The 27,623-nt window shown below is 48.5% G+C and overlaps 2 protein-coding genes across 3 annotated transcripts in view; both read right to left on the bottom strand.

The window, feature by feature from the left end:
* The window catches only part of LOC134341616 (zinc finger protein 239-like), a 618,489-nt gene that overhangs the window by 323,725 nt on the left and 267,141 nt on the right, over nucleotides 1-27,623 (bottom strand). The gene's annotated exons all lie outside the window — the stretch shown is intronic.
* Nucleotides 14,280-27,623, bottom strand: part of LOC134341525 (NACHT, LRR and PYD domains-containing protein 3-like) — a 28,064-nt gene continuing 14,720 nt past the window's right edge. Inside the window, exons 4-13 of the mRNA XM_063039396.1 lie at nucleotides 23,126-23,292; nucleotides 21,321-21,492; nucleotides 21,157-21,222; nucleotides 18,316-20,071; nucleotides 16,206-16,292; nucleotides 15,896-16,066; nucleotides 15,570-15,740; nucleotides 15,247-15,414; nucleotides 14,886-15,082; nucleotides 14,280-14,399 (exon numbers count right to left, since the gene is read on the bottom strand). Coding sequence (XP_062895466.1) covers nucleotides 14,983-15,082; nucleotides 15,247-15,414; nucleotides 15,570-15,740; nucleotides 15,896-16,066; nucleotides 16,206-16,292; nucleotides 18,316-20,071; nucleotides 21,157-21,222; nucleotides 21,321-21,492; nucleotides 23,126-23,292 — 2,858 coding nt within the window. The 3' untranslated portion in view covers nucleotides 14,280-14,399; nucleotides 14,886-14,982. The remainder of the gene's footprint in view (nucleotides 14,400-14,885; nucleotides 15,083-15,246; nucleotides 15,415-15,569; nucleotides 15,741-15,895; nucleotides 16,067-16,205; nucleotides 16,293-18,315; nucleotides 20,072-21,156; nucleotides 21,223-21,320; nucleotides 21,493-23,125; nucleotides 23,293-27,623) is intronic.

Here is a 27,623-nt window from a genome sequence, read left to right as displayed (position 1 = left end):
GAGAGGGTGGTAGGGATAGACCGAGGAGAGAGAGTGGTAGGGAGAGACCGAGGAGAGAGAGTGGTAGGGAGAGACCGAGGGGAGAAGGGGTAGGGATAGACCGAGGGGACAGAGGTAGGGATAGACCAAGGGGAGAGGGGAGTAGGGATAGACCGAGGGGAGACGGGGTGTAGGAAAAGTGCCTGGAAGAAGTATTTAGGGAGATTTCCAGGGGAGGAAGAGGTAGGAAGAGACCTACCAGAAAGGGTGGTAGGGAGAGACCGAAAGGGAGGGAGAAAGGAAGGGACCGAGGGGAGAGGGAGGTGGGTAGACGCTGAGTAGAGAGGGATGAAGGGAGAGACCGAGGGGAGAGGGTGTAGGGATAGACCGAGGGGAGAGGGTGTAGGGATAGATCAAGGGGAGTGGGATTGTGTATGAAAAGGGCCGGGAAGAAGTATTTAGGGAGAGACCCAGGGGAGCAAGAGGTAGGAAGAGACCTACCGGAAAGTGCGGTAGGGAGAGACCGAGGGGAGACAGAGGAATGGAGATACTGGGGGAGAGGCCGTGGGGGTGGTGTGGTAGAAAGAGACTGAGAGTGAGTTACGGAGAGGTTGAGGGGAGTGGTAGGCAGTGGGAGATAGGATAAGCAATGGGGAGGGGGCAAAGGCAGGGGTGGAAGAAGGGCAGATATATTGGGGAAGGTGGTGAGGAGGGAGGCTGGACAGAATATTTCATTAGACAGCAGGGTAGGAGCGGGAGTGGAAAGGGGTGTGCGGGGAGTTACGGGAAAGGATGGACAGTGTGAATGGAGCAAAGTGAAGAAGGAAGTGGCTGTATATGGTGTGAGATGTGGGAAGGGAGGAGATGAGAGATAAGGCAGGGTGGTGTGGATTGTTTTCGAGGACATGGTAATATTGGAGATGAAAAAGAGGAATGTTGTTGGTTTCATCACACACTGAGTCTCCCATTCCCTGAACTCCTGTCCTACTCTAATGACATATTTCAGTGTTTCCACTCTCACGTGTCTCTGTTCCTTCATAACAGACCCGGAGACGATAAGGGAACAGCAGATAGTATCTTCAACTGAAGAGTCCACCCAGGAGCCGTCATCTGTCCCAACTGAAGAGACATCCTTAGGTACAAGGGCTCGTGTCTGTTGCGCTTACTGGATATCTGTCTCCCTCTGGATCGCTCACTCTCTTGTTCCCTCTTGCGCCTCTCCTTTTGCTTTAGAACAGCAATGAGGTGAAATTTCTTCAGCCAGAGTGTGATGCAGTCAGTCAACTTTTTGCCAAGTCATTGGTTTTATTTACAGTGGAGGGTGGTCAGGTCTTGATTAAGAAAAATGCCAGAGATTACAGGGAAATTGCTGGAGAATGGGGTTGAGAGGGATAATAGATCAGCCACAGAGCATTTTTGGCTTCTGATTTTCTCCACCCCTCGCCCTGCTGCACACTTGTGTCTCTGTCTTCCAGCTCATGATCTGAACTCCTGCCTCCCACCATCTTCCCAGAATCAGAATTGGGTTAAATATCACGACCATATGCTGTGCAATTAGCTGTTATGTGGCAGCAGAACTTTGTCATACATAATCATAAAAAAACAGTAAATTACAGTAAAAAAAAGAAATATATTTATATTTTAAAAAGTTAAGATAAATGCTGCAAAGTGGGAAAAACAGCAGTGCGGTGGTTTCCATTGGTTCATTCAGAAATCTGATGGCAGAGTGGAGAGGGAGGGAGGAAGAGACTGAGTGGAGAAGTAGGGAAGGAGTGGCCGAGGGGAGGGAGTGGTCAGGACAGACGCGGGGTGCGGGGACAGTGGAAAAAAAATAAAGAATGAGAAAAGTGACCAAAGGAAGGTTGTGGGGGGGGGGTGGTGGGCGAAGGGCAGATAGAGTGGATGGAGTGCGGGGAGGGAGGCTGGAGAGCATCTTTGTGTGATGAGAGAGCGATGTGGAATAGGGGCAGTGGAGTTTGCTGGGCAATGGATGGAGGGCGTGAATGGAGCGAACGAGTGACTGTGAAGAGGAAATGGCTGGATGTTGTGCAGGATGTGAGGAAGGAGGAGCTGAGAATTAGTGAGAGTGGGTTTGATGGTATTCTAGGAGAGGGTAATATTGCAGATGAAAATGAGAGCGATAGTGTTGATTTGACCACAGGCTTATCCTCCATTCTCTGAACTGATATCCTATTCGGCAGATCTATTTCAGTGTTCTCACTCTTCCGTGTATCTGTCCCCTCATTGCAGACCCGGAGACTTCCACAAGGGAACAGATAAAAGTATCATCAGCTGAAGGGCCAATCTAGGAACGGCCCTCTGTCCCATCTGGAGAGACATCTTTAGGTACCAAGTCTTCTGTCTGTGGGGGTTATACGATCTTTATCTCACCCAGGTTCGCGCTGTCTCCTCTCGCTCAGTCTTCTCTTGCCTCTCGTTCTCTCTCCTCTCGCCTTTTATCATACTCTCACCCCCTCTCTCTCCTCTCATTCTCTCTCCTCTCGCCTTTTATCATACTCTCACCCCCTCTCTCTCCTCTCGTTCTCTCTCTCTCCCCTCGCTCTTTCTCTTATCTCGCCCTCTCTCTCCTATCCTCTCTCCTCTCCCGGTGCTCTCTCTTGCCTCTCTCTCGTACTCTCGGTCGCCCTCTTTCTTGACCGCGCCCTCACTATCTCTCGAGCTCACTCTCGGTCTCTCACACACACATGGAAGTTCTCAAGGATCCGTTCACCTGCTCTTCGTGTGGTGCAGTGCAATGTGAGATACGGTGTCAGGGGAGCTGGAGGGGGAGGGTGGAGGTAGGTGGCTGGGGAGGGAAGGGCTGGAGACCCAGAGTGAGAGTCACTTTCCACCACACTCACTGTTTGCATCTCCCTCGTTCCCTGCCTCTCATCTCGCTACCAGTGCATGCTCTCTCTTCCTCACCCTCTCGCTGACCAATGCACAACACCCAACCGGCTGCCTTTTTCTCAGACTCCTCCCGCTCCTATCTTGAGCAAGAACAGCATACAGTACACTTGATGTGATTGGGTGGACGGAGCCAACGCGTTAGATGGTGCTGAAGCGGGGAGAAGATTGAGCAATCGAATGGACAGAGACGAGGGAATACATCCTGTCAGCGCCACGGGACCAGCAATACAATGTTGACACTGGGCTGTTTTGTTCAGAGGAAGAGCACAAGTGGATTGACGTGCAGGTGACATCGACAGGAGACATGAGTGAAAAAGAAGTGAGGGAAGCCATTCGACACAAGGTGAGAGAGTGAACTTTATGCGATAAGGTGGAGTGGAGGAGGAGCACTGGGAACAATATCCTCTCCTTCGCTTCCCCTCTCCGCCTCGCAAAACCTCTTCTCCCCCTTCCTCCTTCCTTCCCCCTTCTCTCTCTCTCTCTCTCTCTTTCCCTCCCTGACTCTTTTCTCTCTCTTTTTCTCTCTATTTTCTCTCCCCTCACCCTGCTCTTTCTTCTTAGCTCACTCTCTTTCTCTACTCTCCCCTCACAATCCCACTGCTGCAACTCCTACTCGACATGAAAGTCATTAACCTTTCCTCCTCTCTGGACTGCAGCTTCGGGAGATGTTCGGTGATCCAGATCCCCAGATCAAGCTTGTGCAGTGCATGACGGAAGTTTCATGAAGACTGAGGGAGCAGCCCATCAGCGAATGACGAGTCTGTCCTTCCACCTCCCTGACTCTTTACACCCTCTCCCTTACGCCAGCCTGCCTTAAGCCATGGATGCTGGCCACAGAAGGTTAATACTAGTTGAGACCCAGGATGTTGCAGTACTCTCCTGATTCTCCAGTGTGCTGCGGCCTGGGAGGTTTCAGTCGGTCACATTGCGAAGACCATTCCGTTGATTAGTGACGGCAGAAGCCAACAGCTGAGAGTGAGCACACAGATCCTGCTTGATTCAGCAGCACCAGATCTCCCGAATGATGAGTTTATTCACAGAGCATCCTGGGTATGGTGCCTGTAAACACCCACACTCCTCACTACAGGACTAGTCAGTGTGAGACATGAGACACCTTCCATAGTGTATGGTCTCCGTAAGCACTGATACTTCTCACTGCAGAACTGGGTCAGTGTGGAACATCACACACCTTCCACAGAGTATGGTGCCTTGTCAATACCGACACCCATCACACAGATCTGGGTCAGTGTGGGAGGTCACACGCCTTCCACAGAGTATGTGCCTGTCAACACACACACCCATCACTACAGGACTGGGTCAGTGTGGGACGTCACACGCTCCCAGCATACGGTGCCTGTAAACACTGACACCCCTCACTAGAGTACCGGATCAGCGTGATGACACATCTGGGCTTACAATACAATTGGAAAATTAGCTGACACTGGGCTTCACTGATCACCAACAATTTGCTGTTAACTGTTTGACCGAACTGAAATAATGTGTAAAGTAATGAATAGCTTTTCTGATAAATTGTCGTACATTTATGTCTGAGGCACTCTCATTCTCCCTCTCTCCCTCTGATGCGCACATTCTCCGCCCCTCTCTCTGACGTAATCTGATTCTCTGTTGTTCACTCTGGCGCACTCTCATTCTCCATCTCTCCCTCTGACATGCTCTCATTCTCTATCTGTCCCTCTGACACACTCTCGTCTCCATCCCTCTCACACTGACCATGTAAAGACGATCTCTAATCACAGGTTCACACAAGCGGAGAAAGTGGAAGGGAGAGAGGGCCTCGGAGAACAGAAAACAGCGACAGTATAAATAATGTGTCAGATGATGATAGGAGCTCAGTCCGCACAGGTCTGAAGGCATGAATATCAAGGGCTCATTGAAATTCCCGAGTATTATTTAGTAGTGAAACTGATGATTTGAATAGCTATTGCTTGGCATACGTGCTCAATAAACATGGCATGTTCCTTTCACTTCATCTGCAATTGCAGCAAAATATGAAGAACTGCGCGTTGTGGCCTCTGGGCAGCACAGTGGTGTGAGGTTCAGAGTGTGTGTGTGCGCAGATCCGTTGGGTGGGTGGTTCAGGTTCCTTACTGGACAAGGGGGAGTTTGCTCCATATATCCTGACTGATGGGAAGATGGTGTGGATGAGGACGTGAAGACATAAACTAGATCCTCCCCTCTCTGTTTCCCTTTTGTTCTACTCCCCTTCTGACATCAGTCTCTGACCCTCTGGGGAAACAGTTCCCTCTTTATCCAGTTGTAGGGAAGAATGTATCTGCACATTGTCTGCCTTCTCCCACTCCTCTCATTCCCCCTCTCTCCCTCTATTTTTATCTGTCTTTTCCACACTCTCCCATTCTCCTCCACACACATTTACCCTGTCCCTCCCTCTTCATTTGTCACTCTCTCAGTCTATCTCTCTGTCCATCCATCCCATTCTCTTTAACCCTCTTTATCTCCTATTCCCTCTCATTCTATTTTCTCTTTCGCACTGCATCTCTCCGTCCCGTTCTCTCACTCCACCACTCTCTCAAGAACCGGTTCAAACCCAGCGTCCAACGTTGTCCCTGTGTAATCTGCACACGCATAATCCCCCCTCTCTCACATCAGGTGCGGTGAGAATAAATTCTATCTCACCTCCTTGTTAAAATTGAGTCCTGTAGGTTGACACTGCCCTAGTCAAAGTCTGCGATATCCTCCCTTCACCTTTCCCACCCTTCCATTATACCTCACTATATCTTTGCCATTTTCTCAACTAGTCCATCCTGTCTCTAACCTATTTCATCACACACCATCTTCCTTCCTCATATTTCCTCTATATCTTCACTCTATCTCATGCTCCCATCCTTTTGTTTCCACATCCCTTTCTCACTCCACCTTTCCCTTTCCCAGTATCTCACTCCAACTTTCATTTACTTCCCAGCTTCTCTGTATCTTTTTACATCCCCGTTCTCATTCCATCTCTCTTCCCTCTCCAACCCTGTTCTTCTCCCATCCCACTCCTCCCATCTGGTTCCTCTCTCTCCACATCTCCCTCTCAAACTTCTGCCTTTCACCTCCCCATCTCTCCCCTAGCCATGTATTTTTCCCCAAATGTCATTATTCCATGTCCTTTACTCTCCCACGTCCCTTCTCGGCTTTGCAGGCTGGGTCTTCACCAGTCCCTGATGTGTAATATTTCCTTCCTATGTGATCCGAGTGCTGCTCGACATACTGAGTATCCCAGCCTCCCTCATTCCAAAGACAGTGAGATCTCAAACACCCTCAATCCTCTCTAACCCTTACGCCCTTCCTTCAACCTCTGCACCCCACTTCTACAGGTTCACACTCCGGAGAAAAAAAATATCAATCGTGACTTCTCTCCATGCTCCGCATTATTGAGTTTCTCCCTCGCAGACTACGTCCCACTGAATCCCATCCAAACTGTTAAATATCCAAGCTCGCACAGAACCCCAGCTGAGGTCTGATCCATGCTTCACAAATATATGAAAGGCCACAGAAAAGATTCACCAGAGCTGGAGGACTTAATGATAGACTAAACAAGCTGGGATGTTTTCCCTGGAGTGAAGGAGACTGAATGGTAACCTGAAATGCTGAGGCTCTGGAGCACAATGGCGAGACCCCACTGGGGAGAGCTGTGGACAGCTTGGAGCCCTTGTCTGAGAAAGGATATACTGTCATTGGAGAGTGTTAATAACAATAATTGGTTGAATAAAAGGGTTGACAAATGAAGAGTATTTGATGGTTCAGGGCCTGTACTCACTGAGGAACGTTTGTCCGCTCTTGGACTGTATTCCTTGGAGTTTAGAAGAATGAGGGGAGACCTCATAGAAACATTTCGAACGTTGAAAGGCATGGACAGAGTGGATGTGGCAAAGTTGTTTCCCATGATGGGGGAGGCTAGTACGAGAGGGCATGACTTAAGGATTGAAGGGCGCCCTTTCAGAACAGAGATGCGAAGAATTTTTTTTTAGTCAGAGAGTGGTGAATCTATGGAAATTGTTGCCACGGGCAGCAGTGGAGGCCAAGTCATTGGGTGTATTTAAGGCAGAGATTGATAGGTATCTGAGTAGCCAGGGCTTCAAAGGTTATAGTGAGAAGGCGAGGCAGTGGGACCAAATAGGAGAATGGATCAGCTCATGATAAAATGGCGGAGCAGACTCGATGGGCCGAATGGCGGACTTCTGCTCCTTTGTCTTATGGTCTCATGATCTTATGGATCTTATCTCATTGCACTATTAAATATTGAAAGCCCTCAAAAGAGTGGATGTACAGAGGATGTTCCCTATATTGGGGAAATCACAGCATTAGAATTCCTTTCGCCGGAAAGTGGTGTATTTGTGGAGTTCATTGCACAGACAGCTGTGAAGGCCAAGCCATTCGGTATATTTTAAGCACAGCTTAATAGGTTCGTGATTAGTAATGGTGTTAAAGGTTGTGGCAGAATTCAAGAGAATGGGTTGACTCGACATTCAGTAAATCAGCCCTGCAGGAATGGCAAAGCAGACTTTATGGGCCGAATGGCCCAATTCTGCTTCCATGTCTTATGGTTTGATAGAGATTTAAAAGATCACGCAGGGCGTCGGGAAGATAGATAGCCACACTCTTTTGTCCAGGATGGGGAAGTCGACAATTATTAGATTACTGGGCAAAGATAAATTTCAATCGTTTATCAGACTGTGAAATATTTTCCCACAACTAATGGCATCTCTGCTCTACCTACTGCGTTACTTTGGTTCTCTCTCCTCCCTCTTCACGTTCTGGTGGAACAATTGGCTGACCAGTGGTTTGCTGGGTTCTACATCCAGACACCAGTTACTGTAGTTGCTCTCTTCAGTCGCCACCGTCCTCCACTGAGGGTGTTAATTGAGGGTGTTCTGTGATGTACACCCGGTGCCAGAGACGGAGAGCTTATCTCTTCCCCAGGGGTGAGACTGGGAGGGGAACCTGCAGGAAGTGAAGTTCCCCTGCACCGCTTGTGGGTGGTGTGTGGGAGTTCCGTTGCAGCTGATTTTCTGGTGAATGAGGATCCCGGGGAGGTCAATGAGCTGATTCTGGGATGTCCGGACAAGGGATAAGTGGCAGAGATGCTGGAGGGAGACAAGCTGTTTGCTCAGCACGGGTCAGGTGGGCACAGTGATCAATCGGATTGGACGGCCACTGCACTTCCTCTCTCAAGCACAAAGAGCTGTGCTCCCATCGGGGACTGAGAGGTCTCCTCCATAATTAATACACAGCTGGATGCACGACCACCATCACCAACCTCTCCAGGGAGGCATGTGTCGGGACCACCATCGCGATTCCCCGCCCCACCTCCCCAAGACAGAAGAAAGTGGCAGCCCACACTCCTGTCGCTACGTCCACCTCGACCCTGGCAGGAAGCATCCTGACCCGATGCATCAAGACTTGGAGCAGCAAACTGCTCCCCCTGTGACTGTGAGAAACTACAGAGAGTTAGGGACGCAGCTCAGAACGTCACAGAAACCAGCCTCCGATCCGTGGACTCCGTCTTCCCTTCCCACTGCCTTGGTAAAGCACCCACCCATCACAGGCATTCTCTCCTCTCCCCTCTAATCGAACAGATGATACCAAAGCCTGAAAACACATACTTACAGGCTCAGGGACAGCTTCTACTCTGTTGTTATAAGGACATTGATTATGTTCTATAATATTCTGATGCGATAAGAATCCCCCCCCGATATGAGAAGATGGACGGCCGAACCACCTACCGGATTATGACCTTGCACCTTATTTCCAAGCCGGACATCCAGGCGAGTGATCCTGGAGTCGAATCCGGCCGGCTTCTTGTACGCTTTCCATCCGTGCTGGGGCGAGTGAGCAACTCGGCCTCGTAGAAAAACGACAAAAACGCTACAGAAACGCAAGGTTGCTGTCCGATGTACCGCACGACACGGAAAAATACAAGAACTGTATTCTTTAGTTGCTCTGCATTTTACCTGTCGCTGTGATGCTCTAGTCCGCATTTTTTATTGTTTTACTTTGTTCTACCTCAATCCACCGTGTAATGATAGGATCTCTGTGAACGGTATTCAAAAACAAGATTGTCACTCTCCCCTGGTACAGGCGTCAACAGTAAACCAATATCACAAGGTACGGCGCATTGCTCTTCCTGTCTGGTAATGCTGGTTTAATTCCAGATTATTTGGGAGCTTGAGGTTCACAGACTGTTACCCCGTACCCTCCCAGATGGTTAACCATAGGCGTCCACCTGCCTCGACAGGAGTGTGTGATTAAACCGAGATCTTCCCCCTCCATCCCTGAGACGGAGCCCTTGTTGGAGAAACTAATCCATTCAGAGATACAAATTCATTCACATGAAGAGAAGCTGAACACGAGCTTCACTCCAAGTGAGGTAAGGCCGGGTAAGTCAATTCAATTAATTTAATCACCTTAGGAGTAGGTAATGGAGGCAGCAGTGAGGGCAGTCGAGTGCTCCGTTTGCAGGATGTGGGAAGTCAGGGACAGCACAATCATCCCTGATGACTACACCCGTAAAAGGCGCATCCAGCTGCAGCTCCTGACAGACCGAGTTAGGCAACTGGAGCTGGATGAACTCCCGATCATTCGGGAGGCAGAGGGGGACAAATATTCTTGCAGGTAGGTTTGCTTGAGAGGCTCCAGTCGATTTAAACAAGATACGCGGTGGGGGGGGGGGGCAGAGTGTAGGAACAGATGTAGGGGAGAAGGAAGAAAAAGAAAATAGTAAAGTTCTTTGCACCGTTGGTGATAAACAAAGAGTAAGAGGTGGGAAATATCTTAAATGCATTTATTTTAATGCTAGGAGCATGATAGGAAAGGTGGATGAGCTTAAAGCATGGATTGATGCCTGGAAGTATGATGTGGAAGCTATTAGTGAAACATGCTTGCAGGAGGGGTGTGATTGGTGACTAAATATTCCCGGATTTCGTTGCTTCAGGTGCCATAGAATCGGAGGGACAACAGTGGGGAGGTGTTGCATTCCTTGTCAGAGAAAATATTGCAGCTGTGATCTGGCAGCATAGATTAGAGGGCTGTCATAAGGCAGTGGCTAGGAACGGGCCCAAGTGCAAGATACAGACACTGAAGTACTAGGGACTGAGGGCAAGGACACGGACACGAAAACCGGGAACCCGGAACAGGACTGGACAAGAGAGCTAGGAGCCCGTGTTTGGACTCCGAGCCAGAGACTGGACAAGGACCCAGTACCGGGGTCTTGCCTCTGTCTTGGACCCCAGAACTAGGCAAAGACGAGGCTTGGCAGGCAGGCAGGAGGCTAGAGTCTTCAGGCATGAGGCTAGAGGCTAGAGGTGAGGCTTGGCAGGAGGCAGGAGGCAGGAGGCTGGGGCCTTCGGGCTAGAGGCTAGAGACTTAAGGCGAGGCTTGGCAGGAGGCAGGAGGCTGGAGTCTTCAGGCTTGAGGCTAGGCAGGAGGCTGGAGTCTTCAGGATTGAGGCTAGGCAGGAGGCTGGAGTTGGGCGGAGGCAAGGGATAGGAAAGGAGCTAGGTACACCGTCGCTACAGGACAGGGCTGCAGGCGAGACAAGGCGAGAGTTACCAGCAAGACAAGGCAAGGTTTCAGGCAATGCAAGGCGAGACGAGAACTTCAGGTGAGGCAAGAGTTACCGGCAAGACAAGGCAGGGCTTCAGGCGAGGTAACAGGAGGCAGAGGAAGGGATACAAGGAGTAGGACAAGAACAATCCAGCAGCCACGCCTGGGTCTCTGAAGATATTCATGCAGCCAGCCCCAATGAGCATCAGCTGCCTCAATTAGAGCTCAACAAGAACAGAAACAGGGTAGACAGGAAAACCTGGAGCAAGGGTCGATGGACCGGACCGTGAACTGGAATACAGACCTCACGGACCCGACCATGACAAAGGGCTCGTCTAGGAGGGTTATTTGGGTGGAATTGAGGAATGGGAAAGGTGTAGTAACACTTATAGGGGTGTATTATAGACCACAAACTGGGGAGCGAGAATTGGAGGAGCAAATTTGAAAGGAGATAGCAGATATTTGTAGTAAGCACAAGCTTGTGATTGTGGGAGATTTTAATTTTCCACACATAGACTGGGAATCCCATACTTTAAAAGGGCTGGATCATTTGGAGTTTGTAAAATGTGCGCAGGATAGTTTTTTGCAGCAATACATAGAGGTGCCAACGAGAGAAGGGGCAGTGTTGGATCTCCTGTTAGGGAATGAGATACATCAGGTGACGGAGGTATGTATCGGTAAGCACTTCGGGTCTAGTGATCATAATGTCATTAGTTTCAGTATAATTATGGAGAAGGACAGGTCTGGACCCAGTGTTGAAATTTTTGATTGGAGAAAGGCTAACTTTGAGGAGATGCGAAAGGATTTAGAAGGAGTGGATTGGGACAATTTGTTTTATGGGAAGGATGTAATAGAGAAATGGAGTTAATTTAAAGGTGAAAGTTTGAGGGCACAGAATCTTTATGTTTCTATTAAGTTGAAAGGAAAAGTTAAAAGTTTGAGAGAGCCATGGTTTTCAAGGGATATTGGAAACTTGGTTCGGAAAAAGAGAGATATCTACAATAAATATAGGCAGCATGGAGTAAATGTGGTTCTTGAGGAATATAAAGAATTTTAAAAGAATCTTAAGAAAGAAATTAGAAAAGCTAAAAGATGATACGAGATTCCTTTGGTAAGTAAGGTGAAAATAAATCCAAACGGTTTCTACAGTTATATTAATAGCAAAAGGATAGTACAGAATAAAATTGGTCCCTTAGAGGATCAGAGTGGACAGCTATGTATGGAGCCAAAAGAGATGGGGGAGATTCTGAACAATTTCTTTTCTTTGGTATTCACTAAGTAGAAGGATATTGAATTGTGTAAAGTAAGGGAAACAGGTAGGGAAGTTATGGAAACTATGATGATTAAAGAAGAAGTAGTACTGGAGCTTTTAAGGAATTTAAAAATGGATAAGTGTTGGGTCCTGACAGGATATTCCCTAGGACCTTGAGGGAAGTTAGTGTGGAAATACCAGGGGCTCTGACAGAAATATCTCAAATGTCATTAGAAACGGGTATGGTACCGGAGGATTGGCGTATTGCTCGTGTTGTTCCATTGTTTAAAAAGGGTTCTAAGAGTAAACCTAGCAATTATCGGTCTGTGAGTTTGACGTCTGTCGTGGGTAAATTGATGGAAAGTATTCTTAGAGATGGTATATATAATTATCTGGAATGACAGGGTCTGGTTAGGAACAGTCAACATGGATTTGTGCGTGGAAGGTCATGTTTGACAAATCTTATTGAAATTTTTGAAGAGGTTACTCAGAAAGTTGACGAGGGTAAAGCCGAGGATGTTATCTATATCAGGGTTCCCCGAACTTTTTTGCACCGCAGCCCGGTTTAATATTGACAATATTCTTGCTGACCGGCCGACCGGGGTGGGGGTGGGGTGTAGGGTTGCCAACTGTCAAGAGTAACAGTCAAATTCGGGACACTTGTGTTTACCCCGAGAAAGACTACCATGACCATGAAGCCTTGTGCGGGCAACTCTGGGAGCATATGTGTACGTGCCGATTTAATTCCTACAAATCGTTTTTGGCGATTCTGTTCAGTGAAACTACATTGTACATACATTATTTCTACTTTATATAGGCTGTGTATTTATCATCTCATTCCTGCTTTTACTATATGTTAGTGTTATTTTAGGTTTTATGTGTTATTTGGTATGATTTGGTAGGCTATTTTTTGGGTCTCGGAACACTAAAAAAAATTTCCCATATAAATTACTGGTAATTGCTTCTTTGCTTTACGCCATTTCAGTACGAACGTTTTCATAGGAAAACTCCAGCTCTGTAGCGGAATATGGGACAAGGGCGATCCCGTATGGGGCAAACCAATTTAGCCCAATATACGGGATGTCCCTGCTAATACAGGACAGTTGGCAAGCCTGGGGTGGGGGGTGTTAATCACAACCAGAAGATAGGTGATAAGTCAACGATAAGTCACTTATAAGTGGCTAATACATTCAATTTCGTTTCTAAAAGGATTTATCTTACGAATTTATTATGAAACACGCAGCGCATATTTTCCTCACATGAATATAGTGATAAATCAATTATAACTCACTTATAATTTAATAGCATCATAACATTTTAAGTAACGTTTGGATATTAAACACACAGCACATATTTTCTTCGTATGAACATATAAAACGATTGCAACATGCCAATATCGCTGAATCCTGGCTGGGCTTGTTTCCCTGCAACAAGACGGTCCTATCGAGGGATGACGGGAGACAGCGATACTCGAAGGGGGTTCCTTATGTTCTCTGTATTCCGCAATTTAGTTTTCTTTGCATTCATTGCAGAAAACACCGTTTCGAAGAAATATGTTGGAAATGGACGCAACGTTTTCAGTGCTTTCATGGTTATCTCAGGATATTTAGCCTTGACTTTGACCCAGAATGCCAGCAGAGATGTTATGCCAAACGTATTATTCAGCCCGCCGTCATTTGCAAGCTTGAGAAGTTGATCTTCTTCCCGTGCTGACATGGATGACGCGTGCGTAATGACCTCGCGTGTGTTCAAGCTCCACAGTGGCCGTGACAGGGAATGAGGAAAGGTGCAGCTGACTCATATCGCCAAATGATATCGTTTCCTCGCAGCCCGGCAGCACATGCTTTGCGGTCCGGTACCGGTCCGTGGCCCGGTGGTTGGGGCCCACTGATTTTAGGGACTCTTAGATAGGCACAGAGATATAGAAAATGAGAGAGTTATGTTCCATGCAGTGGGAAGGTTTGTATAGAGTGCGTGGGCAGAGGAGAGGGGATGTGCGGGAGCAGAAAAGCGCACTGCTGTGGACAAAGAGAGAGGACATGTGGAAGGTTGGACAAGGAGCGAAGGCGGGTGGTTCTGTGACGAGAACGAGCGGGGATGAAAAGGCGAGGAGAGTGCAGTTTGGGGTGTCGAGCGGGGAATGCGCGGTTGAGAGGAGCCGAGCGAGGAGAGTGCGGTTTGAGGTGTTCGAGTGAGTAGAGAGCAGTTTGTTACGGCAAGGAGATTGCTGGGCCGATTTATTCATAGTGATTTAACGATACCAAATGCAAATTAAAGAATATGAAACTTGCCAACGTGTGGGAATAAATAAGATGCTTTCGAATCTCTCACAGTCACACTCAATTAGCTGGCCACTGACCAGTCCAGTTTCTCACCGTCACTCTGCATTGGGGAACGATTATTATAACGCAAACACGGGGAAATCTGCAGATGCTGGAATTTCAAGCAACACACATCAAAGTTGCTGGTGAACGCAGCAGGCCAGGCAGCATCTCTAGGAAGAGGTACAGTCGACGTTTTGGGCCGGAACCTTTGTCAGGACTAACTGAAGGAAGAGTGAGTAAGGGATTTGAAAGTGGGAGGGGGAGGGGAGATCCGAAATGATAGGAAAAGACAGGACGGGGAGGGATGGAGCCAAGAGCTGGACAGGTGATTGGCAAAAGGGATATGAGAGGATCATGGGACTGGAGGCCTAGGGAGAAAGACAAGGGAGGGGGAACCCAGAGGATGGGCAAGAAGTAGTCAGAGCGAGAGGGAGGTGGGGGGGGGGAAGAGAGAGAGAGAGAGAGAGAGAGAGAGAGAGAGAGACAGAGAGAGAGAGAATGAGTATAAATAAATAAATAACGATTACTATAAAATCACTCTTCACAGCAGTGTCTGAGATCACTGCAGATGCAGGATCACTACCATCATTACCGTGAAATTAACATCATTATATCCGCCGGACTGTAGAAAGTACCGTCCTCAGCAAAGTGAGCAAAAATTATTCTCTCCCCGAATAATCCCTACCCGGAATACTGATGCCCCCCCCTCCCGCCCCCCACTGAGCACCACCCCCCGGATCTTCCTGTCTGTGTAATCTCCTAGGAACCCTTGGAGAAACCTGGACCCAGATATTCGGCAGAAGCAGGGTTGCTGGAAAGGAGGTGAAATTAGATGGGTGTGGATAGCCTCTAACCTGACTGAGCACTCGGCTGGAGAATAGGTCATTGAGAATTAAACCTTGATGGCCGTGGTCAGGAAATCGTCCAGAAGCTCCACATCCTGGGGGCGGGTCAATCAAATTTTGTCAGGGTCACTCTCAGTCCGGATCTGCGTTTCTGCAATGAGCTCAGTTCCTCCTCCCCGGTGCGACTGAACTGATTGTTCCCCAGACTGAAATAGATGGAAGGATAAAGCAGAAATAAACAGATTACACAATAGTGATAGTAACAAGAAGCTGGGATTAGTATCTCTATGGCATTCACAGACAAATATCACCAGAAATCCGGCGGATCCGCTGATATTTTATCACACTGAACATTAACAAAAATACTCACTCGATCCTTTCCAGATTCGGGAGGGTCTGTATGAGATGGCAGAGAGTGGGGACAGATCGGTCTGTGAGCGAGTTTGATCCCATGTTCAGTCCCGTCAGTGATTGGATTGTAATGAGAACAGAGACGAGATCATCGACAGCAGAATCTGTAAGACTGACACTCTCCAGCCTGGAGATGAGAGAGAGTGAGGGTGAAGGACACAGAGAGACAAGAGACAGTACAAATCCCCAGTGTTTCTCTGTAACATAATTACTGATCACCTTAATGTTCAATATCTGACACCCAGTGACTGTAAGCGCAATCACACTCTGTTTGGTACTTACAACAGCTTTTGGATTTTACACTCTGGGTTCTTCAGAGCCGTAGACACCAGTTTCACTCCTGAATCTCCCAGTTTATTATCACTCAGGTCTAGCACCATCAGTGATCGGATTGTGCTGACAGCAGAGACGAGAACCTCGACACCAGAATGTGTAAGACCGACACCCCACAGCCTGGCGATGAGAGAGAGTGAGGGTGAGGGACACACAGAGACGGCAATCGATGCAAATCCCCGGTGCTAATCATTAAGAGAATTACTCATCCCATTAATACTGAGTGTCAGACATCTAGTGTCTAGAAACACAATGTATCACAGTCTGGAACTTACCATAGTTTCTGTATTTTACTCTCGGAGATTCTCAGGGCTGCAGACACCAGTTTCATCCCTGAATCTCCCAGTTCATTATCACTCAGGTCCAGCTCCGTCAGTGATCGATTTGTTCGGAGAGCGAAGGAAAGATCCTTGGCATCGGAATCTGTGAGGCCCACATACCCCAGCCTGGAGATGACAGAGTAAGGGAGAAGGATGTAGACATACAGGAGATGGTACAAATCTCCAGTGATCATCAGTATCACAATTACTGATGACATTAGTGTTCAGTGTCAGACACCCAGTAACTATAAACACAGTTACTTACCCCAGTTTCTGTATTTTACACTCCGGGTTCCTCAGAGCCGCAGACACCAGTTTCACTCCTGAATCTCCCAGGGTATTCCCACCGAGACTAAACACAAAGGGACAAATTGATCAACAAAGTGATACCTTCTGAGGGAATTTATCTCACTCAGATATTTCAGGAAGCTTTAAACCCTTCAGTAAATCACTGACCGTAGTTGTCCATCACTGCCCAGCTCCCGGGTATTCACCGTATGTCCGAATTACGTCTGTCGGTGTGACCCCGTAAACTCTACATATTCTCTCTCATTCCCCTGACAGTCAGAAACATGTTCCAGAGTTCAGAAGTTCAGAAGGGGTGTGGTTGAAGGATGACAGAAAGTCCCAGAGTGAGGACGATTTGTGGATTTGGGGATGGTAAAATGTGCGTGAGCGATGGTAATGACTTCACCTTTGGAGATAACTGATGGGAAGAGAGAAACCTCCAGGAAGAAAAGGGATGGGGTACAGAGATCCGCCAGGATGAAGGGGGATGGAAAGTACAGCTCCTACAGGACGAAGGAGAAATGCGGAAGAGAGATGCAACGTGAGGGGGATCCCGCTGAGAAAGAGCAATGAGGGAAGAGAGATCCCACAGGAGGAAGGGGGATTGGGAAGAGAGATCCCACAGGAGGAAGGGGAATTGGGAATGTGGATCCCACAGGAGGAAGGGGGATTGGGAATGTAGCTCCCACAGGAGGAAGGGGGATTGGGAAGAGAGATCCCACAGGAGGAAAGGGCTGAGGGAAGAGAGATCCCACAGGAGGAAGAGGAAGAGAGATCCCACAGGAGGAAGGGGGTGGGGAAGAGAGATCCCACAGGAGGAAGGGGGTGGGGAAGAGAGATTCCACAGGAAGAAGGGGGTGGGGAAGAGAGATCCCACAGGAGGAAGGGGGACGGGGAAGAGAGATCCCACAGGAGGAAGAGGGACGGGGAAGAGAGAACCCACAGGAGGAAGGGGGGTGGGGAAGAGAGATCCCTCAGGAGGAAGGGGGATGGGGAAAAGAGATCCCACAGGAGGAAGGGGGAAGGGGATGTGAGATCCCACAGGTGGAAGGGGGATGGGGAAGAGAGATCCCACAGGAGGAAGGGGGTGGGGAAGAGAGATCCCACAGGAGGAAGGGGGATGGGGAAGAGAGATCCCACAGGAGGATGGCGAATGGGGAAGAGAGATCCCACAGGAGGAAGGTGGATGAGGAAGAGAGATCCCACAGGAGGAAGGGGGAGGGGATGAGAGATCCCACAGGAGGAAGGGGGATGGGGAAGAGAGATCCCACAGGAGGAAGGGGGAGGGGATGAGAGATCCCACAGGAGGAAGGGGGTGGGGAAGAGAGATCCCTCAGGAGGAAGGGGGATGGGGAAAAGAGATCTCACAGGAGGAAGGGGGATTGGGAAGAGATCCCACAGGAGGAAGGGGATGGGGTAGATTCATTGGGGTAGGGGATGGGGAAAAGAGATCTCACAGGAGGAAAGGGGATGGAGAAGAGAGTTCCCACAGGTGGAAGGGGGCTGGGGAAGAGCGATCCCAGAGGAGGAAGGGGGGCTGGGGCTGAGAGAATCCACATGAGGATAGCAATGAGAAAAGTTGATCCTGCAAGATAACTGGAAGTAGAAAGCACAGGAGGGGCTGGTCTGAACTGTGGCCCACATTTCATAGAAGAGATGCCCATCTGGGGACTGGACATCGGGTAGTGAGCAAAGTCGCATAGATGTAGTGATGGAGATCGTCACACACAGGAAAGGGAAAGGACAATCTGACAGAGATATTTCGCTCCCTCTCACTCGGAGAGTCCACTGTGAAGTTCCAACCATCCACTGCGTGTCGGTAACAATGAGAAGGAACATTGTCCATGGACTTGTCACCATCAGCGGAAAACACTATGATTAGTAAACAAGGCCGCTGTTTGCTCATCTGATCACTTCACAGGGAACCTCAGAATTCTCCCGTCCTTGAGGAAGACCTGACCGATTCCCTTCTCATTTGTCACAATTTTTCACTTTCTGTTTTACTACAGTTTAACCCAAGTCCTTTAACATTGAAACAACACAATGGAACAGGTTCACAATGTAGAATGAGAGTTCAATGAAGTTACCTCAACTCCTGGCACTTGTGCAGCCCTGGTCCCAGGCGCAGGAGTCCTTCACAGTGAATACGGCAGTCCCACAGGTTGAGGTGTTTTATTGTATCACAGAGTCCGATGACATGAGACAGGACCGCACAGTCAATCGGGGTCAGTGTCATTTTGCTTAATGAAAGTGTTTCCACTGATCCCAGTGCGGCCTGAGCCAGTCCACGATTCTGGGACTCAAACAGGTAGTGCAATGTGTTCAGGAGGCTCCTTTTACCTGTTTTACTCCACGTGTTTTCACTCTGGCGTTTAACCTCCTCCTTCACCCAGTCAATCACCCGGCAGGTTGTTTGATGAGGAAATGGACCCAGAAACTCCTCCAGGCCCCGAGCTGTCATTGGAGAGGAGAGACCAGCAACAAAACGGAGAAATACCTCAAATCGCCCATCTGTCGTGTTGTGGGCTTCAGTGAGAAATTTTAGGATATCTCCGGGATGTGGATTCAGGAATTGTGCGACTGCAGCTACAAACTCTTGGACGGTGAGGTGTGGGAACGTGTACACCACACACCGGGCAGAATCCTCTCTCTCCAAGAGCTCCAGCAGGAACCCGGACAGGAATTGGGAAGGCTGCAGATTGTAGTTGATCAAATCTCCATCTGTAAACACAATCTTCTTCCCGGACACTCCTCTGAAGGCCATCTGACCAACCCTGAAAAACACATCACGGGGGTTCTCAATCTCACGGCCGTGGTTTTTCAGGATGTTGTAAATATAGTAGGAGTACAGTTGGGTGATGGTCTTGGGAACTCGCTGCGGGTCCCTGACTCTTTGTGTGAAGAAGGGGCCCAGTGCCAGCGCGAGGATCCAGCAGTAGGAGGGGTTGTAGCTCATGGTGTACAGGATCTCGTTCTCCTTCACATGTTTGAAAACAGCTGCTGCCACCGTCTGATCTTCAAAATACCTGAGGAAATATTCCTTCCGTTCCTCACCGACAAATCCCAGGATTTCAGCCCATACACTGATCTGAGCTTCTTCCAATAAATGTAACATAGCAGGGCGGGTGGTCACCAGCACTGAACACCCTGGGAGCAGCTTGTGCTGGATTAAACTGTACACAATGTCAGACACCCTGCACCGGAATTCCGGATCAGTGCATGTGTACTGAGGTTCTGTCTCTCTCCGACTATCAGCAAAATCGATTTGGTCTTTGAATTCATCCAAACTATCGAATATAAACAACAACCTCTCTGGGTTCTTCCAGACCTCTCTCAGGATATTCCCAAAGTAGGGATACTGATCCAGAATCAGTTCCCTCAGGTTTATTCTGCAGTTAATGGAGTTTAAATCCCGGAATTTGAAACTGAAGACAAAATTGAATTGTTGGTATATTTTCCCCGTGGCCCAGTCATAAACAATCTTTTGTACCATTGTTGTTTTTCCGATGCCCGGGACTCCGGCCACTGCCGCCGAAATCCCAGTTTTGCTTCCATAGAAAGAGCTCTTTATTTTTTGTAAATAACTCCTCTTGAATAACTGATCTGTCTGTATTTTTTCCAGCTCTCCACGAAGATGTTTCTCCCTCCACTCTTCATGATCCTGACCTCTTGCCAGCAGCTCATGTTCCACCAGTCTCCGATCTCGAACAGTAGAAATGACCGTGAGCTCAACATATCGATCAACCAGCTGGAAAACATTCACCTTCTCCCTCATCAGGATCGTGTTCACTCTCAGTGTCTCAGTTTGTGCCCGCAGAGTCTCCTTGTGTTTCTGTTGAACATCTTAGGATGTACAGAAATAGGTTGTTAATGCCTGATCTGATGAACATAAATCACTGAACATATTTCATCCTGTACAAAAACTTGTTAAGGAAATTGTTTGGGTGAAATTGGGAGATCAGAGGTAAGAGCATCTGATAGCCTAGAAACATTACTGATCTGATTGAGCTTCGATGTTAAAGGCTCCACTCTCCCAGATTCCCCGGTGATTCAGTGAGCAGCAAGTGCACACGTGATTCTGCAGAGGGGAGTGTTGTGTGGAGCGGGTGGTTTCACTGCTTTCACTGCTCAGCTTCTGCTGAACTGTGCAACACCGTAGCAGGTAACAGTGGGTGTGAGGACTGCAATTTACTTTCTCGAACTACTTTGACTTTTCTCACAATGGAGTTGATACACTTGCCACTCCTTTAGGTTTGAGCTATCAGTACTGAACCACAGAGAAGAAACACTAGCAACACACATCAAAGTTGCTGGTGAACGCAGCAGGCCAAGCAGCATCTATAGGAAGAGGCGCAGTCTGCAGAATTCCTGTTGTTTGCGGACTGCGCCTCTTCCTATAGATGCTGCTTGGCCTGCTGCGTTCACCAGCAACTTTGATGTGTGTTGCTTGAATTTCCAGCATCTGCAGCATTCCTGTTGTTTGAGAAGAAACACTATTTCTGTTTCCTACTCCAGGCTGAGACAGTCACGATATAACACACCCCCAGAATACCCGTGCAGTCTCGTCTACTCTGGGGAGCTTGTACATGAGTACAGGCAGCACAACCCCCGTGCACCTTCACAGTCTCCTCTGTCCTGGAGTTCAGGTACACAGTCTCAGGCAATACACCCGCAACACAACCGTACAAACTCCTCCGCTCCGGGGAGCTGGTACACAAACTCAGGCAGTTTACCTCAATCATATCTTTACAGTCTCCTCGGCGCCGGGGAGCTGGTGATAAAATGTTCTGAAAAATGCAAATGACTTCCTGTCCTTCAACAAAAACCCTCCTTCCAGATTCTGACAGTCTCTAAACAAGCCTCTAAAGACAGGTATTCAGACCATCAGAGTGAAATAAAGACTACGAGATTTCCGTTCCATCACTTACCTTTCAGATGCGCGGGCACTTCAGATAAACCCCGCACGGTGTCCATGTAGGAGAACTGGCCGTCACCTGTTCAAACAGATTAACCTGCATGAAATCTGCTCTGTGTAACACTGTAAATTCATCAATATTTACATCTGTAACACACAGTGTATTGTTCACCGTACCACGTTCCCGTATTTCATTCAGTATTCTGCTCAGTTTCGGTAAATGGTGATGTAGTTTCATAAAGGATTCCCACATCACCCTCCGGGCCCCGGAGCCCTTCTCCATCACCAGATCCAGGAGGAGTTTGGAAGCGCCTACTCGGTTTCCCTTCTCTGCCAGCTCAGTCACGCTCTGTAATGAACAATGGGGAATATATTGAGGAGCGGAGGGATGGGTACAAATATACCCTGAACATGGACTGACCCCAAACACATTTTGCTCGCTACAGATTGTCAGGAGTAATTGGGAGTGTGCGTTGCGGGAGCAAGACCTTGAAAGGTGAGCTGGGTCAGTCGCGACTTTTTGTGCACCACGGGCCGCGGGGTAATTTTGCAAGGGCCAGTAAAAAAGTAGTTTGTTTTAAGCGGAATGGCCATAGTTAAGACTGGGGAGTTGAAACGTTGTATCAGAGAGGTTTTGGCGAGGAGTTACGGAAGATTTAGAGATTTTTGATGATACAGGACAGTAGGCTTCTCCTACCAGATGATGGATATACCCAAGGTGCAGGACAGGGGTGACTGGGTGACTGCCAGGGAGGGGTGAGAAGATAGGCAACAGGGGCAGGGAACCTATATGGTCTCTTACCTCAATAACAGGTATACCCTGTACTGTGGAGGTGGGTGGGGAAAGTGGGTATGACCCAGTAGATGAAATCAATTGCAATCAGGTCTCTGGTATTGAGTCTGGCTTTTAATCTAGGAAGGGAAGGGGTGAGACTTGCTGAGATGAAGTGATGGGGGTTCAACGGTTAGGACAACAGACAGAAGGATCCATAAATGAAAATGAAATTCCCAGATGGTATGTTGCAAATGTCAGGGAAATCTTGGATCAAGTCCACAACATTCATAAGATGGAGTCTGAACAGACTTTGATCTCATCGGTACCAATGATTTACTAATGAAGGGTGATGAGGTCTTGCAAAGTGAGTTCGTGGATTTAGGTGCTACGTTAAAGGGCAGGATCTCTGGGTTTGTGTTCTCGGGATTGCTACCCGTACCACGCACCACAAATAGGACGATAATACAGTCTAACATGTGGCTGATGAGATGGTGCATGACAGAGGGCTTCAGATCTTTGGATGATTGGGCTCTGTTCCAAGGGAGATGATACCTGTGCATACATCGTTTTGCACCTGAACTGGAGGGGAACTGATACCCTTGCGGGAAGGGTTGTTAGCGCTGCATGGAGCGGGGTGGGGGGGGGAGTCAGGTTAAACTAGAGTTGCAAGGGTATGAAGAACCAGAGCAGATAGTTCAGTGGTTATTTGGGAATTATGTTGTTCCGCCGACAAAGTCAGAACACTAAAGGATGAACATGGTGAAACTAATGTTCCAAGATGCATATTATTTCAATGCAAAGAGTATTGTAGGGAAGGCAGATGAGCTTAGAGCATGATCAGCACATTGATTGTGGAATTCATTGAGTTTTCAAGGAAACACTGTTGTCTGGCCAGTGATGTCAAGCATTGGAAACATGCTGGAAAGACAGAGAGATTAATATATTCCCTAACGACTCGAAGTCCCCATCGCATGTCACATGACCAACAGTCAGCTGTCAATCATTGTTTGTATCCTAACCAGACTAAAAATGACTGTGTCAGATAATTGGCAAGACTCCTGTCAGAACGTGTATCTACAGCATAAAGGCTCAGTGTGGATGCAGCCCCGGGCTGCCTTGCTGACCCACACAGACCTGTTTGTTTACATGCGGTCTGTCAGTCTGTTGAAAAATCGACACTCAATCTATCGGTCTCCCTTTCACTTACGTGATACTCTCGTCCGGTGAAGTGATCCTCGCCAGTTAACATAAGGCCGAGACCCTCCACACCCTCTTCAATCGCCTGCTCCAGTCGCTCCATGTAGAATCTCGTCAACTGGAGCAGTTGGTGATCATCACAATTAGACAAGAAGGTGGAGATTGCAGAGTTCAGATCTGTGAACAGACATAGAACATGGAAAAGTTCAGCACAGGAACAGACTCTTCGTGTCACCATGTCTGTGTTGCCCATGATGTCCACTTTGAACCGCTACTATCTGCATGCTCATGGTCTCTATACCCCAAGTCCTTGCCTGTCCATTTGCCTATTTTATAATCTCTTAAATGATGCTCCCAGTGGAAAACCTGCATTGTAAATATCGTGGCACAATCGCCCCTCCGAGGCCCTCACATGAACTCATGCCCTTTGGTTATGACAGTTTCACACTGAGTGAGAGACTTGAGTGTCCATGTAATCTGTGCCTCTGATAGTTTTAGATACTCAGCCACCAGTCTCCCCTACATCTGATACTCTAATTCACACAGCACTGCTCTGCACCTTCTCCGGAGTCTCCATATTCTTCCTTTATATACTGTGACGAGAATACACATAAAATTAAGATGTTTGCTGGCCTAGGTTAGCATCAGTGACATCAGCAAGTGGCCTGCCACCTGCCCTCAGGGGAAGGAGAGATAAGGAACAATGGAGCAGCATCTGGAGATGTGTAATGAAGGGACGGGGGAGAGAGAGCTGTCTGGAGCGGCTCCCCCCCTTTGAACCTTGAACTGTTTGAAGTGATGGACAGGCGATACCCCAGCAGGGGGATAAAAAGGGACCAGTTTGCTAAGGCAGGACACACGCCACCCGAGGTAACGAGACCCTGGAAGCGGTACGCTTCTCACGAGTCAGTGGGAAGTACCAGACAACGGCCAGGGTGGAAAGGTACGATCAGCGGGAACCCGGTGTGTGTCCGCCCTTGCCTGGGTGCCGGGTTCACTGCAGAGGATCGACCGCATCTGGAGGAGGGGTCACAGTCGGTGACCTCAGGTGACATCACCAAGGACCCGCCCAAAAGCTGCTTGTGAGCCATCTCGCCGGTCTGTGAGTGAAGCCGTGTCTGAATGATCAGTTGTTCCTGTTCTATCTCTCTCTTCCCCCACGTTGTCCATCGCCATGGCAACGATTACTGCGAACTGAACTACTAAACTGGACTGAACTTTGAGTCACTTTGAAATTTGGTCATTTACCCCTAGACAAACGATAGAGCTTGATTGATGCTGTTATCTTAATTCTGTGCACATGTGTGGTTATCATCGCTGAACTGTTGCATTTATTATCCTTTCGATTACTGTGTTGCTTGTTTCTTTAATAAAACTTTCTTAGTTCTAGTACTCCAGACTCCAACTGAGTGATCCATTTCTGCTGGTTTGGCAACCCAGTTACGGGGTACGTAACATAAGTGGGGTTCTCGTCCGCGATTTTGAACGCTAAATTTGGGACGGAGTAAATTGATTGGGTTAAGATTCCCGAAAGAAAGAAAAGACAAACAGCAGAAATGGAGGCTGAGGAATTTATAAAGGCGCCGACCTTGGAGGCATTAGAGGATGCCAGGAAATCGGAATTGATAGCTGTGGCCAAACGGTTGAATCTTGCTAAGGTGAAGTCAACAATGAGGAGAGAGGAGATACACAGAGCTATTGTAGAGCACTATGTATCTAAAGGTGTGTTTCCCCAAGGTGAGCTGGGGGTGGTGTCTATTGAAAAACCTGCTGGAGACGCGGTACAGGTACAGCTTGAAAAACTGAGACTCGAGCACGAGTTCCGGGTACGACAGTTGGAGAGAGAAGAGAAAGAGAGAGAGAGACAGTTAGAGAGAGAGGAGAAAGAGAGGCAATGGGAGTGAGAAGAGAGAGGGAAACAGAGAGAAAGGGAATTTGAGCTGCAGAAGTTAAAGATAAGGGCCGAGCAGGGGCTCGTGCCGAACCAAGGTGGAGGGTTCCGGGTGACCCAGGAGGTTAGGCTGGTTCCCCCATTTGACGATACCGACGTGGATCGGTACTTTCTCCACTTTGAAAAAGTGGCTATAAGTCAGGACTGGCCGAGGGATAAGTGGGCTGTGTTACTTCAGAGTTTACTGAAAGGGAAAGCCCAACAAGCTTACTCAGCTTTGTCCGCGGAAGATGCCCAGAGGTATGAGGTGGTGAAAGAGGCCATCCTCAGGATTTATGAGTTGGTCCCGGAGGCATACCGGCAGAGGTTCCGGAATGCGAGGAAGCAGTGGGACCACACGTATTTGGAGTTTGCCCGTGAGATGCAGACATATTGTGAGCGTTGGTGCGCCTCAAAGGGGGTAGAGGGGGATTATGACAGACTGCTACAACTCATCCTGATTGAGCAGTTTAAAGGTTGTGTCCCTGAGGGTATGAGACCCTACCTCGATGAGAAAGAGGCAGCCACGTTAGCCGCAACTGCTAAATTAGCGGATGAGTATGCGTTGACGCATAAAATGAAGTTTGCCCCGAGTAAAGGCTACCAGAAGGGTAGTCAGGACGGCGGGAAGAGTCCGCCGGAAAAGTCAGAAAGTAAGCCGGGGACTAGTGAAAAGGATAAGGTAGACCGGGAGCAGTCTGGTAGGAAGTCTCCTGGGGTCGTCTGTTATAATTGTGGGAAAGTCGGACACTTTGCGTCCAGGTGCTTTGCCCCAAGGAAGGAGACGGGGAAATGAAAAGCGGAAATTTGGAATGGCTGTATCGAGCTGTTAAGCGAACCGCTAGGGAAGGACAGGTCTGAAAAAGTCCAGGAAGGGCGCGAGAGGTTTATCTCGGCCGGACTGGTGTCAGTGAAGGAGGGGTTAAAACCAGTTCCAGTGCGGATCTGGAGAGACACGGGAGCGTGTCAGTCACTAACACTGAAGAGTGTATTAGAGTTTAGCTCAGAGACCCAGACTGGGGAGGTAGAGGTCAAAGGTGTTGGGGAAGGGACAGAGTCAGTCCCTTTGCACCAGATACACTTACAAAGCAACCTGGTCTCTGGACTAGTCACGATCGGGGTGAGGTCCGAATTACCAATGAAAGACGTGGAAGTCTTGCTCGGTAATGACATCGCCGGAGGAATTGTGTTCCCCGCCGTGAGGCTGACAAGTCAGCCTGCCAGCATGGAGGCCCCGCCCGTGGACTCGCAGGTTTATCCCGTTTGCGCAGTAACTCAGCGGATGGCGAGGAAAGCTGCAGAGGCCAACATAAATTTAACTGAAACGTTTCTGCCCACCCTGTACAGGGGGGAAATAGAAAGTGAAAAGACGGAACGAAATGAAACAAGAAGCAGTGAGGGAGCTGGGACAGACGTAGCGGTAGCCAGGAAAGAATTTGTGCAGATGCAGGAGCGAGACGAGGGGCTGATGGTTGTGGCAGAGACCTCTCTCTCTGACACAGCCTTGACAAGGGAACTAGTAGGCTATTGTGTGGAGGAGGAAGTGCTAAGGAAAAAAGGGAAATCAAGTACAGTACCCGCAGATGAGGAATGGGGGGTGGTGCAAAAAGTTATGGGGATGAGGTTTTTAACATGACCCACGAGGTACCCCCCGGTGGACATTTTGCGGTACTGGAAGAAACAGTTGGTGGAATCATGAAAGAGATTTACCGGCTGCCCGGGGGAAAAATGTTATTGATCATGACCGACGCGAACTGAGACGGTCACCGGCTTTTGATATGCTAACAAACCTAGTCGGTGTTAGCGTGGAAATCAATGAAGCTAGGGGCCCCCTGATAAGAGGAAAAAACCATTTTGAAAAGATTAGGATGGGATCGGTCAGATGGGAGAAGGCTATTGTTTTGGCCAGGTCTACTGATAAGGTCTCTCCCTTAATCCCTGAACAAAACGAATCTTTAGAAGAAGTAATTAAACGACTCGCACCCGTGTGTTTGATTGTCCCGAGGAAATGCAAAGAACTGGGACGTTGGGTGATGTCTGTTACAATAGGGCAGCCTAGTAAAGAACACCGATATATAATGAGTAATTCAGTGACTAAAGGGCTGATGAACACAGAGGTGTGTATTGGCAATTTAATACGGCTGTCTGAAGCCAGCTTGATAGTGAACCTTGAAAAAGATGAATTCGGCCACACGAGGGTCACTTACCTGGGAATTGTGGTGACACAGGGGCAGCTGGCAGCGATGCAAGCTACAGTGCAGGCTATCGCTGACCTCCCAACCCCGACAGACAAGAGGGCCCTCAGAAGGCTCTTAGAGATGGTGGGGTACTGCAGGAAGTTTTGCAATAACTCTGCGGTCAATACCCGTCCCCCCCCCCTACTAAGCCCTTGCGAGAGAAAACTGAGTCGGAATGGGACGACCCTTGTTATTGTGGTCCAGGACAAAACCAAATCAGAGGTTACATTGATCGCAATTCATCAGTGTTTTTGGCCACTATGAAGTTTGCTGAGTTGGAGCCTGGTCTAAGGGATTATTAATAACACATATAAAAGGAACAGAAAATGTGATGACTGTCT

Source organism: Mobula hypostoma, unplaced genomic scaffold, assembly GCF_963921235.1.
Source record: "Mobula hypostoma unplaced genomic scaffold, sMobHyp1.1 scaffold_36, whole genome shotgun sequence".
Classification (NCBI taxonomy): Eukaryota; Metazoa; Chordata; class Chondrichthyes; order Myliobatiformes; family Myliobatidae; genus Mobula; species Mobula hypostoma.
Note: the sequence above shows the minus strand (reverse complement) of the source record. Positions and strands in the feature narration are given on the sequence as shown.